This window comes from Sander lucioperca, chromosome 13 (genome assembly GCF_008315115.2).
Source record: "Sander lucioperca isolate FBNREF2018 chromosome 13, SLUC_FBN_1.2, whole genome shotgun sequence".
Lineage (NCBI taxonomy): Eukaryota > Metazoa > Chordata > Actinopteri > Perciformes > Percidae > Sander > Sander lucioperca.
In genome coordinates this window covers 10,515,695-10,531,627 of record NC_050185.1, presented here as the reverse complement: position 1 = coordinate 10,531,627, position 15,933 = coordinate 10,515,695, and the positions used below count along the sequence as shown (strand labels likewise).

General features: G+C 37.9%; 1 protein-coding gene across 4 annotated transcripts; it reads left to right on the top strand.

Annotated features, from left to right (window-relative positions):
* Positions 1–4,022: 4,022 nt before the first annotated feature.
* gab3 (GRB2 associated binding protein 3) lies at positions 4,023–15,358 on the top strand. 4 transcript variants are annotated; one of them, XM_031319921.2, is made up of 10 exons: positions 4,023–4,218; positions 7,063–7,363; positions 9,487–9,643; positions 9,736–10,175; positions 10,343–10,392; positions 12,394–12,643; positions 12,960–13,050; positions 13,609–13,693; positions 13,974–14,093; positions 14,830–15,358. In XM_031319921.2, the coding sequence occupies exons 1-10, from the start codon at positions 4,147–4,149 to the stop codon at positions 14,947–14,949; spliced, it is 1,686 nt and encodes a 561-aa protein (XP_031175781.1). In that variant the 5' UTR covers positions 4,023–4,146; the 3' UTR covers positions 14,950–15,358. The 4 variants fall into 4 exon arrangements, with proteins under 4 accessions (XP_031175781.1, XP_035846832.1, XP_031175780.1 ...); XM_035990939.1 differs by having other exon boundaries at positions 4,081–4,218; positions 12,397–12,643; positions 14,833–15,358; XM_031319920.2 differs by having other exon boundaries at positions 4,081–4,218; positions 12,397–12,643.
* The last annotated feature ends 575 nt before the right edge of the window (positions 15,359–15,933 follow it).

Below are 15,933 nucleotides of genomic sequence, written 5' to 3'. Positions count from 1 at the left end.
TATTATATGCAAATGTTTAGTAAATGCAAACTACTACATGCAAAACTCAAATGTTTGTGTTTTTGTTTATTAATATACCTTTCAAAATATTACAGCAGGTGTTCTTGATGACAGCTGGAGGAGCAGTAACATCAAATAGACATAGACAGTAGAATAAAGTGAATTTAATTGCTACAATAAATCTATATTCAGTGTTAAATCAACAACACAGTAGCGCTGGTAAATCCATGTTTAAGTGTTATTCAGTGTATACAGTATTCAATGTTATTCAGTGTATATTCATACCTTTTTATTGTCACTCGTATGCATTACAAAATACACAAAAATGCATTGCACAAGTTATATTTAAAAAACAACTTAAATTACTTATTGTTTATTACTGTTTAACAGTTTATTACTGTTTAAGTTTAATTACTAATGTTAACTAGCATTTTAGTTAGCAATAATTAGCCTGTGCCTATGTTTCTCCTTACATATACCTACGCTCTCCATCTCTGCAAGATTGGGAATGATTGAGATTTCTCTTGGCACAGCTACCAGAAGACTTACAACTTTCAGACAGGTTGCTCACGTCACATTTACGTCGTCTCTCTCAGTTGGAGGCTGCGCAGTAACGCTCAGTGCTCACCGGAAAAGTGCTTCTAATATCCTTCACTGTCTATGTTCACTGGTCTCCGTCCAGAGCAACGGGATCTGTTGGTCCATTCTATATACAGTCTATGCTTAATACATCTATGGTTGTGAGGAGAAGCTTACCCCCTTGGAAAAGATGAGACAGAAGCGTTTGATGAGGTCGCTCTCTGCAGCATGACGAGAAGCCAGCAGTCCGTGGGTAAAGGCTTACTGCCCCCTACTGGTCAGGACAGGATCCAACACTGATCCACTTCAAACTGACAGAGATAATACTACTCCCCAAAACAAAATTAATTTGATGTCAATTTAAAAATATAAACAACAATGTGACTCGACTACATTCTCAGTAGTTCTTCCAAGGACAAAATATACTCTCCCCTAAATATTAGTATACAGCAACACATGTATTTCACAGCAGTCCAATTATGTTTTCCAAGGCAGATCTGAGTTTCTGTTTCAGGAGACAGATTCCTGTCAGTGCATGCAGTGTGCACATTTTGTAGTGGACAATTATGTCTGTGGGCTACAATGTTGTACAAACATGAGTCTTTTATTTTTTTTTTTTTTTTAATGTGTGTAGTCTGGCTGCTTATTCTATATGATGCATAAAGTGCATGGACTGCTCGTAATAATCCTGCTGACATCACAGAATTATTTTTTTTTTTGTGAAGTCATGAGATGTTTGATAGAGTTCAGGAAACATCTCGAGGACGGTCCCTTTACTCCAAATAATCGGACTCTATCAATCTATCAACTCACCTATGTGTAGAAAATGCACAGAGGGTCAAAATACCGTTAAATCCTGCAGCCTTTTAAATCTGTTATCAGTCAAGCATGAAAATAGGCAAAATTAGAGATGCATTGCACTTACACTGTTTTATAACTGACATGTTTAATCAATAAATAAAGGACTTTATACATTCTAACAACACTTTGAGATGTCAGTAATGGTAAGAATCAACCTTTAATTTAAATGTGGCAGTTGTGTCACTTTTGACACAGTGAACCTCATGGCTGACAAATGAAATTTTTTTTTTTTTAATAATAAGACTGCCATTCTGTCAGATAGTATAGTAATTAGTAATTCAAACAATGTTCATACTGCTAATGCCTTAACGCATACTAAAAGGTTGTAGACTCAACAGATCTGAAACTTGCACAAATTCATTCTTTGGCCACTTGGGGGCAGCACAAATCACATACAGTTCATATGGTATATTGATATATACCAGTATCTGTTAGAGGGACACTTTTCCAGCTTTTAATGCAATTCATTTGAATGACTTTTTACAGTTTGATCTCACTCTGCTCTAACTATGTTGACTGCTGATTCATAGTAAACAGTCATCAGTGTAGTTGAATTTTTAATATTTTGAGTTCCTTTTCCCCCCTAAGGTTTTAGGTTTGTGATGGGTAAATAGATGAATACTGTTAAACAAATATAATGGCTACTGAGTTGCATTAATATAAAGTTTTTCCTGTATTTCTACAACAGTGTATATATGCAGTGGCACTCATAAGTTTATGAACCCATGCTAAAGTTGACTAAAAAGAGGAATAAAAAAATCATCTTTTGGAAATTGATCTTAATGCCTTAATTAAAAAAATGAGGTATAATCCAACCTTTAAGGACACCAATTTTCTTTGTGAATGAATAATGTATTGCATTTATCGTATCGTATAAATGTTCTTCCTTAAAATACAGGGGGCATAAGTAAGTACACCCCTATGTTAAATTCCCATAGAGGCAGGCAGCTTTTTATTTTTAAAGGCCAGTTATTTCATGGATCCAGGATACTATGCATCCTGATAAAGTTCCCTTGGCCTTTGGAATTAAAATAGCCCCACATCATCACATACCCTTCACCATACCTAGAGATTGGCACGGTTTTATTTCAGTTAACCTAATATCTGGTTTGATTTGCATTGAGAGATGATTTTTTGATATTTTTTTATGCCTCTTTTTAGTCAACTTTAGCATGGGTTCATAAACTTATGAGTGCCACTGTGTGTGTGTGTGGGTATATATATATATATATATATATATATATATATATATATATATATATATTTCTACATCACAGTAATCTGATCAACGACTGACTGTGACTGTAAATTCAATTGAATTTACTATCAAAATCTGACAGTAACTTGCTGTGAAAGTAATGCAACTAAATATTTTACAGTAAAACAGCACAAAACACAACAATGATAAAACAAAATTACCATAAAACTCGATGACAAGCGTCATCATTATTGACTACGTGACTGATTCCTCTTTAAAAGCTGTTTCAACATGAGGATACAATTATGATCCATAATGAATTCCACATATTGATCAGAGGCAGAGGTGGAGGATTTAGGAAAGGCCACCTTACAGCTCCACATAGATGCACCCTGAAGTTACTGAGTCAGAAACCCTGAGAGGTACCAATATGTCAGCATCTTAGAAGCCTGTTTATTTATAGGCATTAATGGATATGTTTATTATAATAAATATAATAACTTTTTTCACAAATATGGCAGTGCTGCAATCTTATCGGCTTCCTATGCAAATTTTAATTGCATGGTAGTTTATGATCTTAAAAGGCTCGATTGTTGTAGAAGCTGCTTGTGACTAAGAAGTTACAAAATAGCTTAAATGTGAAAAGATCATGGAATGCATAAAACTATTTGCAGCATAAAATGGTAAACAGCCTCCAAAGAGTATAACTTATGTAAGTTTGCTTTTGCAACTTATGTTACCATGTTTGTCAAAAAGTAAAGTGGGAATCTAACATAAGATCACATACTTTCTAAAGTGGTTAATCATTAAATTCACCTTATTAACTTTTGACAAAGGCTGAGCACTGGAAGAAGAGCAAACTACTACTATTAATATTATATCTGCACCAAGACCTTTCTGAAAGCTCATATGGAAATTAGCGCTCATTAGTTTATCATTTAGCATCAAAGAGGTGCAGGAGGTCGATGTTTGAATCAGTTACCCACTGTTAAAACTGCTTTCTGAAGAGCTCAGAAACCACATTAGACAAACAAACAATAATAAATAAATATAACAACATAAATAATAAACAAAATAATAACAGCAATGTGGAATCAACATGCTTTTTGAAAACGTTGAACCTTAAGATAAGATCTTTTAAAAGCATGTGACTCAGCTCCTGCACGTTCAAGAATCAATACAACTTAATCCTCAAACCTGTCAAACCTCATTATGTGTAGTATTTAGCCATACAGTTCAATCCACTTACCCCGAGCACATGAGAAATAAACACATAATGCTCACCCTCTCCCCTGCGCTCACTCTCTCTCTCTCTCTCTCTCTCTCTCTCTCTCTCTCTCTCTCTCTCTCTCTCTCTCTATGTCAGTGTGATCAATTTTTTCGACTTCCTCCTTTTGGAGTGGCTAGGCTGAATACCAGAACACAGGATATGCTTCGCAGTGCTCTCAGTTTTTACAGCAGCAGCAGCAGCAGCAGCAACCGTGAGGACGACTCGCTCTGCAGTAAAGATGAGTGCTGGGGATGTGGTCTGCACCGGCTGGCTCATTAAATCCCCCCCTGAGAAGAAATTAAAGAGATTTGTGAGTAGTAGTACACACCGGACACTTGTATACAGTATGTCCTCTGCCAGTAGGACTGCCAGGTTGTGCTGCTGAGCCTGTGTGTGTGTGTGTGTGTGTGTGTGTGTGTGTGTGTGTGTGTGTGTGTGTGTGTGTGTGTGTGTTACGTTGTGGAATGATGATTTAGAAACACTGTGGGTTTGTATGCTTCTGTTAAACTGAGATGTAATTGTTTCTTCTTCTTTTCTTTCTTTTGTTTTGGCTTGTGGATGCAATATAATTATACCAACAATGAATCATGACAATAACAATATGTCACAAACTGCAGATGCACTTGACAGCCATGGACAGCACTGTTTTGTGGTTGTTAGGGTCATGTGATAATGCTCTGTGTATATGTGTTTATGTGATGAGCTTGTGCATTGCGAAACATGGGAAGTAATGACAGACAGACTTAAGTGACAAGCAGAAATAGTCCAGCTTTAATGACGGCTGTTTGCACTTCCTCTGTACGAATGCAAGAGGAGGAGGGCCATTTGTCAACACCAGTGCAGGGAAAGGGTGGGTGGAGGTGTGCATTGATGGGGTTCGAGAGGGAAATAGAAACTTATTTTGGCACACTATGCAAATCCTGTTGATACCAGAGAACAAAGTAAATATATGTTTTTCAGACTGTTGTTAGGGCAGGCACACTATCTGACTCAGTATTCAAATGTCAAGCACATGCTGTTATGAAAATTTAAATTTTCCGTGGTCAAATTTATCTTGCACGATGGTGTTCTCAAATGAAATAAAAAAATGAAAGCATGCTTTAAGAAAACTTCAATGTAGAGTGCTGTGTGGTGTTTGTTTAGTTGCAGCTTTTTGAGTTTACTTCGTCACCTTGTACAGAAACAGAAGTATCAACACTCAGCAAACAGCATTTAACGGTTGTCGGCTGCGTCCAGTTCACCACAGTGTGTGGTGAAGTTGGCCCTTACTCACAAGAGCTTGTATTGCTTGTATCAAGACATATACATTATTGTAATATCCCTTGATTACTACCTTTGACGACATATATTGTATTATAAAAGCCCTTTGTAATTGTTTCTCTTAACTAGAATTACATAAAATGACTAATTTCCACTCCTCGAGATCATGAAAAGAAAATATTGAAAGAGAAGCTATTGCAAATGTCATTAATAAGATACTGTATATAAACATTTAATATCCCATGCTAAGCATTATCAATACTAGAATTTTAAGATTTTTTAGAATGTATATAATATTATATATAATATTGGCAACACTTTAACCTGCATAAGCCTTTTCATTCGACACATTTTGACATGTCACAGTAGCAAAGGCACAGGTGTAAATAATAAAATCAATGATGGCTAAATTCCATTTAGCTGCTTCAGTTTCAGGGTCCTGGTATTGGTCATTCTGGCTCACTGTCACACTGTCACACTGTCTTACTGGAACACTTGAATAGAATGCAGCCGGGGCGGCCTCTAGCTCACCCAGTAAGAGCGTTCGCCCCATGTTGGCGAAGTCCTGCAGTGGCGCGGGTTCAAATCTGACCTGCTGCCCTTTGCTGCGTGTCATCCCCCATCTTTCTCCCACTTTCATGTCTATCCACTGTCACAATAAAGGGAAAAGCCCCCCCAAAAAATCTTAAAATAAAAAAAGAAGCCATCGTTAATGTTATGAGTAGCGTCTGTGTTTTTCCTACTATGAAGAGACAAAAATGTTTTTGAGTTTTGTAAATATAAACTGTAGCTTGAGCGTTCATTTTCATTTTTGCCCTTTAAATTTTTCCCACAAAACAGCAAATGTCAAAGTCCAGTTACCATCATTTGCCAGAGCTTTCAAGCACATCACACAGTCTTCCTCAGCGGATTATGTTTACTCAGTTGCCACCATCACTGAACACCTGTGTTCCATACTTTGGTCACAAACTCCATCTGCTGAGGAAGACCATGGGATCTGGTTAAAAACTGAACAGTAAAATCTCATGAAGTACTCTGTCTTCACTTAAAAATATGCAAAACAACTTAAGTTCTGAGTTCAAACTTTCCATATTTAACACATCTATAGGACCAAGCCATCTGTCTAGTTATGGTTTCCTCTCAATTTGGTAGTGTTATCGGCATCAGTGTGGCGTGTCTAACCATTTCCTGGTACAAACACATTACCAACTGACTTGTGCAGGAGCTGAGTAGCCACATGCAGAACAAAAGGTTTTCACACCACAACAATATCGGACGAGGTTCCATTCCTATAAGGCACACAAAGCCACAAAACCAAGTGTGAAAGAGATTTCCTATACATCTAGCATTACTATTCTTATCATTTCTTTTAATCATTACTATTTCTAAATATAAAATCTGACACCCCCACATGGCTGGGATGACAACTGGCACCCTGTATGCAGCGAGGGCTCAGGCGTTACATATTACAAGTAGATCTATGGAGCTATAAATACCTGTTTCAGTATTATATTATTTCAGTAAGTCCTCAGTAGACCAAGTACTGTATAAATACCTCTTTCGTTATGTTTGACATTTCCTGCTAAATACAGTGAACTTCCTCTTCTCTGTACTTCTGGGAAATCTGAGTTAAGGTTCCGCTTACTGACCATATCAAAAGCACACAAAAAAAAGAGTTTAAAGTTGCTAAGTTAGCTGTTGTGAGCAGGAGCTGTGATCTAATACCCATGACTGGTCATGACTGGTCATGACTAATAAAATGGTGGTGGTGGGGGAAAGGGAGAGGTTACTCTTAGAATTATGCAGTACTGTGAATACCATTACGCAGTAAGGATAAAGTTAAAACTTAAAAAAGTAACTCCATGATGAACTTTTTGCTCCCTTTCTCTTGCAGGCGTGGAGGAAACGCTGGTTTGTGCTTCGAAGAGGTCGCATGAGCGGCAATCCTGATGTGCTGGAATACTATCAAAGTAAGAACTCCAAAAAGCCAATCCGCACCATCGACTTGAAAGAGTGTGAGGTCGAAATGCTGAATGGGCAGCTCAGGATAAAGCGAGACTTCCATGGAAAGCACCTGTTTGTAGTAAAGACCTCATCTCGTGTTTTCTACCTGGTGGCCAAAACTGAGGAAGAGATGAACAGCTGGATCAGTAGCATCAGTCAAATCTGCCAGTTTGGGAGCCTGGAGGATGCAGGTAAATACACACTATGTGGTCATGTTAAAGCTGCACTTTAAAATGTGCCTGTCTCATTGAAAGTCACATAGTAATGGTGTAAAACAGAAGATCATCCCATTCACTAGATGCAGTACATTCACCCTGCTGGTCCGGAAGAAATTGGTGTCACTTGACCCCACACAGGAAGTGATGAACTGAAAATAAAACTTTAGAACAAGGTCAAACTGTTTATTTGGGGCTGTGTAGCTCACAGACCAGTGATTGTTCAAACATAAGGGTGCAGTTTATGACAACATCATTCTTCAGCATTAAAACTCAAATTTAAATTTGTTATGTCTTGCTGCAAAACATCCAAAGTGCAGCTTTAACTGAGAATGTGCCGTACTTACGGGTGTGTTAATTACTACAAACTCATGTTGTGCACACTTTGTCAAATCTAAAGTACTTCATTTTTAATTCTAATGGAATTCACAAAGATTCAAGTGTCAGGCAACATTTAAAAAAAAATGATGCAAAAAACATCTGGAATATTTCCATGATGTCCTAGTATTTTGCATTATTTTCACAAAGTGGTATAGTGTTTTTATCTACATTTAAAAACACAAGGGAAAAATAAAGATTTGAAGAGATAATTTCCCATCCATTGGAGTGACAGACTTGAAAAACATTCAATCAGCTGAAAAGTCTAAAACTTGCTCCTAGCTGTGGTCTTTTCAGATACATTTCTCAATAAATGCAGCTCCTAAACCCACACACAGTGTCACATCATCACATTGTGGTTAAAACCCTTTGATTCAAATCATATGTGGTCTTCTTTCTACATCAGTAGCAGCAACAACAAGTAAATGTTGCATTATTTTTTTTAAGTAATTTAACGTTAGAAATATAGAAAAAAAAATGTCTTTCTGGAATGGAAATTAATTCAGATGAGTGCTCAAGTCAAGAAAAGTACATGGTTTAATGACTCGAAGATAACACGTGGCCGCATATTTTGTCATACATCTGACAGTTGTCTGTGTACAGAAGATGTTTTAGAGGCGATAACAGCAGATCAACAGGGAGCTGAGGTCCCATTCAAACTAACAGATAAATAATGAGATTTTCCCATCACTTCCGTGAACGTGCTTTGGAGCTGCACAGAATGAAATATCATCTTTTGTGGGGTGATTTTCTTTTTATGCATCACTAAGTGCTGCTTTCATTGCCTTTAATTGACCTGTGACTACTGTATTCTTATGGTGCTGACTTTTATTTCTATATTTACACTTCTTCTGCTAACATATGATCACTCTCTACAACGTATTGCGAGAGTGAGGCTGTTTTGACCCTTGCTTTACTGTTGCTTCCAGTATTTTGTGAGGAGATGTGGAGACATGTCTGTTAGAATACTGCCATCTGTGTGAAGAAGATAGAGCAATGTTGCTGATATGCCGTCCTGCATATTACCCTAAATCTCATATGCTCTTAGAAAACACACACACACACACACACACACACACACACACACACACACTCAATTATAATGCAAACTTATATCCCACACTAAACACTGTGATACAGATTGTTACTGTAGTTTTTGTAGAATTTTAGAATGTTATGTTGCTTAAATTACGGGTTTTTTTTTTAGAAAATAGGACTGCCTGGATCTCAAAAGACTTCTGTGCGATGGCACCTCATAAGTTTTGCAAAGGAATATAAAAGGTTGTTCTGCACCCACAAGAGAATGCAAACGTCTATTAAGGGTAGCAAATGTTTCATGAGAACATGCAAAGACTTTTGGATGTTTTCGCCCACATGGTTCTGCAGGGAGAGCCTTGACTTAGCGGCCTTGAGTGAAATGGAATGAAACAAATTTCTGAACGAGAGCCAATCTGACTAAAAGATTGGAGGATATATAAACAAAAGAGGGAACAGGGCTCACATGTGTCTACTTTTAAGGTGCCTGCAAAAAATTTGATTTCTCTTTTCAAATTCACGTGCTCCATTTACAGTATATTGTTCATTTGAATACAGGCTGCATGGGAGAAACCTGCATGTGTGTGTGTTTGTGTATGGTTTGCGATGGCAGTTTCCTTGTCACTTCTTAGTGGTTGTAACGTTTCGGAAACTACATGCTCTCTGTATCTGCTTGTTCTCAACAGAGAGTTCAGAAGAAGGCTTTCCTCACACCCCCACCTCCCTTCATCCGTCCCCTGACAGCTCTGACCGAGTGTCTGTATCAAGCCAACCAGATTCCAGTCACCCACTGGACTACCTGTTTCTCTCACAGTGTGAGACGGGGAGTGTAAGCACTAGTAGGTATGTACAATCTGCAATCCTTTGACACAAGACAAAATGATGGCAGCAGTTCATGTTTAACAAATACAATGCTTTCCCCCCCATATATGTAGACATGACAGCTTTTCAAACTCTGAGATCTCTCTGGAGCAGAAGTCATCAGACGATGCTGTCAGGGACATTGTCCCCTCACCTCTTTACACCGATTCCTCTTCCTCCTCCTTCTTTCATGCCAGCCCCAGTCCATCTTTTTTCCTCCATGGGAGGTTGACTAACCCTCCTTTCAGCGCTCCATGCACCTCCATGGCGCTACCGTCGTCCTCTTCCTCTCCACAACGCCACTGTGCCACAAATGTCTTCCAGTTTGACAAACCTTATTCGTCTGCATCGTTTGAGGCAACGAGTGACAGACAAACACCTCCTCCGCTGCCACCCAAGTCTAATCTCCTGTCAGAGCAGCTGAGTGATGATTTGGCTCGCAGGCCAAGGGCAAACCATGCTGCATTATGTCTCCGGAGGACCTCTTTGTCAAGCCTGGACCATTTTAGAACAGGTATGTCCTCATTAGGAAGGAGTCTCACAGTATGCAGAATGCAAAAACTGAGCAAGCTGGGTGCAACAAAATGATTCATAATCCTGGCGTGGCAGCATACAGATTCATGTCGACAATATCTGATTGTAAGGGATGAGATCGTAAACTAATTTTACCTCTTTTTTTAGGAGATGCTGATAGCAGATTTATGAGGAACAGGAGGCAGAGTCTTAATCTGGTAAGAGAATCATTAACAGCAGAAAAACATTTCTCATGAGATCTTGCTGATAAAACCCTGCATGCTTAACAAAATAGCTTGACATTTTGGGAAATATGCTTTACGCAAGTTAGATGAAAGGATATAGCACTCTCATGTCCGTTAAATATGACGCTACTGCCAGGAGACAGTTAGTTTAGTGTAGCACAAAGACTGGGAACAGTATATATCTCATTTGTTTAATCTGTAACATTAACTGCCTGGAGTTTCTCCCACAGCTAACGCTACAGCTGGGATATGGTTAGCTTAGCCTACCATACCTGGGGTTTTCGCTGATTGCCAAGGCAACCTCACAGTGACTACGGGAATTTTTTTAAGCTTTGGTTTTTGTATGGATTAAACAAAAATATTTAACATGTTAATTAGTGAGCTTTAGAGGTTCTGGTAGATGGATTTTGTTACCGTTAGACAGAGCCTGGTTAGCTGTTTCCCCCTGTTTCCAGTCTTTGTGCTAAGCTGAGCTAACAGGCTGCATCATATTCATATTTCATAACTACGGTGGCTGACAGGGGCAAACGCACTGCAACAAAAAAAAACAACACACATGCAAATAAACAAAACACAAGCAAATTAACCCTCCTGTTGTCCTCGGGTCAAATTTGACCCATTTTTTAAAAGTTTCTATATCAGAATTTTGGGTTTCTTTCAACCAAATTGTCAAAAAAAAATATTGTGGATGGTTTCGTACAACACTCTTCACAAGTAAAATAAATGATCAGTTCACTAGTTTCATTGAATTTGGGTGTATTATTAAAATGTTATAGCATTTGAAGAATAATTGATAAAAGAATGTTAAAAAAGTGACAAAAATGTCGGACAAAGTGCCAAAACAAATCGACTAAATCGTCAAAAAAAGTGACAAAGACATCGGGAAAAGCGACAAAAGTAACGGCCAATATGTCGGAAAAAAGTTTAAATTTTTAAATTCTGACCCAGATAAACAAAAGAGTTGCATGGTTGACAGGAAGACAACACAAGGGTTAAGAAAACATCTTTATTAATTTGACAACACATGCACAGAATTTAGCTGCAAATACAGAAACGATGCAAAATGAACAGCACACAAACCCCTAAAACCAATGCAATAGAAAAAACGCTGCATCCAGTTTACATAACAGAAGTTCTCCAGGCCTCTAGGGGAAGCAGTAAGTGGAACAGCTTGAGTTTCGACCCTACGGAGAGAGAGAGAGAGAGAGAGAGAGAGAGAGAGAGAGAGAGAGAGAGAGAGAGAGAGAGAGAGAGAGAGAAGATGAGAAGAACGGGAAGAATAGTGTAGTAAAGAGGCGACATGAAAAAGGTGCATATTCATTTTTACGTTTGGCCCTAGTCTTTTAGAGTATTATAAAACAGGTTTACGCAGCTACCGTGTTAGAGACTGACTTCTACAAGAGCTTGCAAGCTAACACTAGTTAAAAGCTCATATATGTTACTGAAAAGTAGAACAGTTATTAAAAATCTAATAAATAAATTAGGAAAACAAAATATCCACTCTCTCTGACATAACCTCACCTTCCGTTGTGTAAACTGGATGCAGCGTTTTTCTGTTGCATTTGTTTTCGGGGTTTGTGTGCTTTTCATTTTGCATCGTTTCTGTATTTGCAGCGTGTTGAATTATTGAAGATGTTTTCTTAATTTGCTTGTGTTTGTCTATTTGCATGTGTTTTCTTAAGTTGCAGTGCGTTTGCCCCTGTCGGCCACCGTACATACCAGACATGAGAGTGGTATCAATCTTCTCATTTAACTCATCAAAATGCCAAACTATTCTTTAAAAAAAAAAAAGAACTGTAGGATTGGAAAATGTACAACTTTAGCACCCGAGGGGTAATATAATTTATCTAAGAAATAAAAACACATGTCGTCAGAATAATTTAAAAGATGCAATAAGCACAAAGTCTTTAACAAACGTGTACCAAAATGACAATAAAGTGCACTTGTCTGACCTCCTGATGCTTTGTCGTTCAGCAGCCTTGTTTAAATACCACACAAGTTCAAAGCTACCAGGATGAGTCATATGTCCCCATGGCTTCCCCGTCTCCCTCTGTTACCACCATTGAATGTGATGGCTACATCCCCATGAGCCCCGGGACATTCAGTTTCCACAATACAAACTGCAACTTTGAGTCCTCCACGACTCTCAGCACACCAATGCATCAACCTGGAGATGTTGCGCCGCCTCCAATCCACCGGCATCTCAAGCCTCGCCTGAGGAGAGGTGAGAGTCATAACAGTCTAGATTGGTTCATGTGACATTTTTTGACATTGTGTAGACAACTGAGCTTGTATTTCTACTCAGCTAATCAACTCCGTGGCTGGGGGTCTTCATGATGTTTTTGAGTATGTAGTCTTTGTTATACTTTAAACAGGGTTTACAAATGTAACGTAAATGACAGGATTCATGCAGATATCAGATACACAGATTTTTCCACACAATGAGCTTTACTACTTGTCACCGTTTGAAAGCTGGCCCTTCTGTGGCACACTAGAGAATTACAATCACTCCAATAACTTTGCCCTTTCTGGGTTCACAGCTCGACCTCCACCTCTTGACTTGAGAGGCCTCTCTACAATCACAGAATGTCCCACTCATCTTCCTTTGAGCAGAGCAATGACTGAATCATGGTGAGGGAAAAAAGTCTTTATCCACAAAGTGTAATAGGAGGTTCCAGTCATGTGTTTTGGTTATGGGACTGCCATTTTGTTTACAACTAGATCTCATTATATCTTTAAATTTCGACAGGTTAAATCTCATTACCTTGGTTCTAAATAGGCTCACCCAGCTTAAAGGTCCCATGGCATGAAAATTTAACTTTATGAGGTTTTTTAACATTAATATGAGTTCCCCCAGGCTGCCCAGCCAAGCTCAGATGGGCCGATCTGGAATCTTGCTCCTTAGGTTCCCCCCCCTCTCTCTCTCCTCCTCAATAGCTACAGACACAGAAATGGCACATCCCAAATAAAGCTCATTGTGGGACTGGCTCTAGTGGCTGTAATTCTGCACCAAGGCTGAATTTCAGGAAAGAGACTTCAGATACAGTATTAGGGGACCACTAAGGTCTATATAAAAGCATCCAAAGAGCACCATGTCATGGGACCTTTAAAGCTAATGTCCTGCTTCTCCGTTGGTTGCTAATCTGATATAATTCTTCCTATTTTTTTGTTTTTATTGTGTAACTGCAGCTTTGCAGTGAACTGTTTACCTCTTGATAGAAGACTTGAAAACGTGGACAATCCAAGAGATGAAGACGGACACTGCACTGCAATGGTAACTACTTACAGTCGTGAAAACACATTTTAAACAATACATATGTAGTGTATAGACTGACTCGATGCAATTAATGCTATCACCATATCAGAGACTCAAATAGAGACTTTGACTGTGCATTTCTATGATTCTTTTCATGCACCAATAAGATACTGAGTAATGTGACCCGATTTGGCTTTCCTGGCTAGAAAATGGATTCAATTTTCCTTAGTTAAACGGCCTAACATTATTAGAACAGTGATGATTCAGCAAGGTCTTAATTTCTTTCTTTCTCTGACAGGAGTCAAGGCAACATTTCTGTCTCAACTTTGATGGAGCGGTTCAACCCTGGGCGAGAAGATCAAACCTTGACTATTTGTCACTGGATTTCAATTCTGCGTCCCCCTCTCCTGTGCAGAAGGTATGTTATGATCAGATAAATGGATAGATCAGATACATATCTAAGCTCTCTACCATTGTGCAACTGTAGCCTCTGTAGACAGAAACAGACATGGACTGGCCAAGACTCTGACAGTGATGATGTTACTTTGCTATTGCTATTACTTTTTCTGTCACCCTTCCTACCTTCACTACCTATATGCTACAAGCTTTGGGTGTTGGTGAGGCATTCTGGGAAACAAATGAAGTCACTGAAGTGGAGAGAGAACAGCTAACACCACACATGAATGATTTTTTACATTGCAAAATTTATTTTCTTAAACTTGAAACACACACTCAGCATTATTATTATTATTGTTATTATTATTATTATTATTATTATTATTATTATTATGACCTGTGTTACTATTTAAATGACCAATCAGTGCTCACTGCACAGGTAAAAAAACACCAACAACTTGTCTGTAAGCAGTGACAAAAAAAACCTGCGTCTTTGAAGACTTGTTACTTGTGATATGTTGAAACAGTTGACGCAAAACTGCTACTATTATAGTACTCATGAATTTGATGTTGTACACATGCAATGAGAAATGCATGATCCAAGAGATTTCTACTTTAAGAGTTCAGCACACTCAGGAACATCACTAGTTCAAATACAACACGTGCAACATGATTGTTTGTTACAAGTAAAGCAGAACCATGTTCATTTTGGAAATATATCACTCACTGTCTCCTCATCTCTCCCGCTTTATGTCCAGCAGAAGTCCTTTCTGTCTGATGATCACAGAGTGGATTACGTGCAGGTGGATGAGAAAAAGACTCAGGCGCTGCAAAACACCAAAATGGAGTGGACAGATGTCAGGCAGTCAAAAACATAAATGGAACATACCTGCTGAAAAACAAATCACTTGGTTTCAAGAAATAACACCAGCGAGGAGGACAGAAGAGGACCAAAAACAATTTAAAAGCACTTTGAAAAAACAGTATTAAAATAAAAGTACAACAGTAAATAAGCATTTAGAAGGTTGTTTGCCCAGTGGAAACACAAAACTGCACTGTAAAACTTTCACTCTCAGTAGATCAATTTTGTAAAAATAATACCACATCGTGCACTGTATCACAACGATCTTTACCGTAGCATAATGTTTTACCAAATTTTGAAAAGGGCATAATATTGTTTCATTGTAAAAACCGCATGAGATTTGCTGTAAATGTATGTAGTAATTGTGATTGTAAATAAGACAACTATTTTAATGATAATAATGGCTAAACATATTAAACATTAAACATTATAATGTTTTTATATATTTCTTTCCCTAATTATGTATCAAAGACCAAAATGATCCCACCTGATTATTCTCCTGCTCCTTCTGTGACCTTCATATTGAAGATGTTTTCACTTGTTTTGGTACTGTGACTACTCTAAGAGATTCTACAAACATGTCATAGAAATTGTTTCCTGTACATCCACATAACCCCCCTTGAGGTTTGAAAATGTTATCTTCTTCATATATTATTATATGTGTGACAAACCTTATTTTGCTTCTAGCTAAATATCACATCCAGGACTAAACATTCAATAGAAGCTAAATCTTTTTTTTTTTTTTTTTAACATCTTTTTTTTTTTTTATTTATTGTGTTTTGTTTATTTATTTAATTATATTATGTATTTTGTCTCATGCACCTGTCTTCCCCCACCAGCATTTTCTAATTTTTATGCTCCGATAAATATGTAACTATAAATAAAGTTTATATATTTTTTAAAACTTTCTAACGGTGATTTCTTTAATTCACAAATGACACACCAGCATTTTTTCATTAAACCTGTCCTAAGGGTTAGAAAATGAAAATATCCCACCTCA

Excerpts from the sequence above, each read along its gene's own strand:
- gab3 (XM_031319921.2), top strand. The coding sequence starts at position 4,147 with ATGAGTGCTGGGGATGTGGTCTGCACCGGCTGGCTCATTAAATCCCCC. Across the intron at positions 7,364-9,486 it reads TGGGAGCCTGGAGGATGCAG|AGAGTTCAGAAGAAGGCTTT; the intron begins GTAAATACACAC and ends TGTTCTCAACAG. Across the intron at positions 10,393-12,393 it reads GGAGGCAGAGTCTTAATCTG|CAGCCTTGTTTAAATACCAC; the intron begins GTAAGAGAATCA and ends TTTGTCGTTCAG.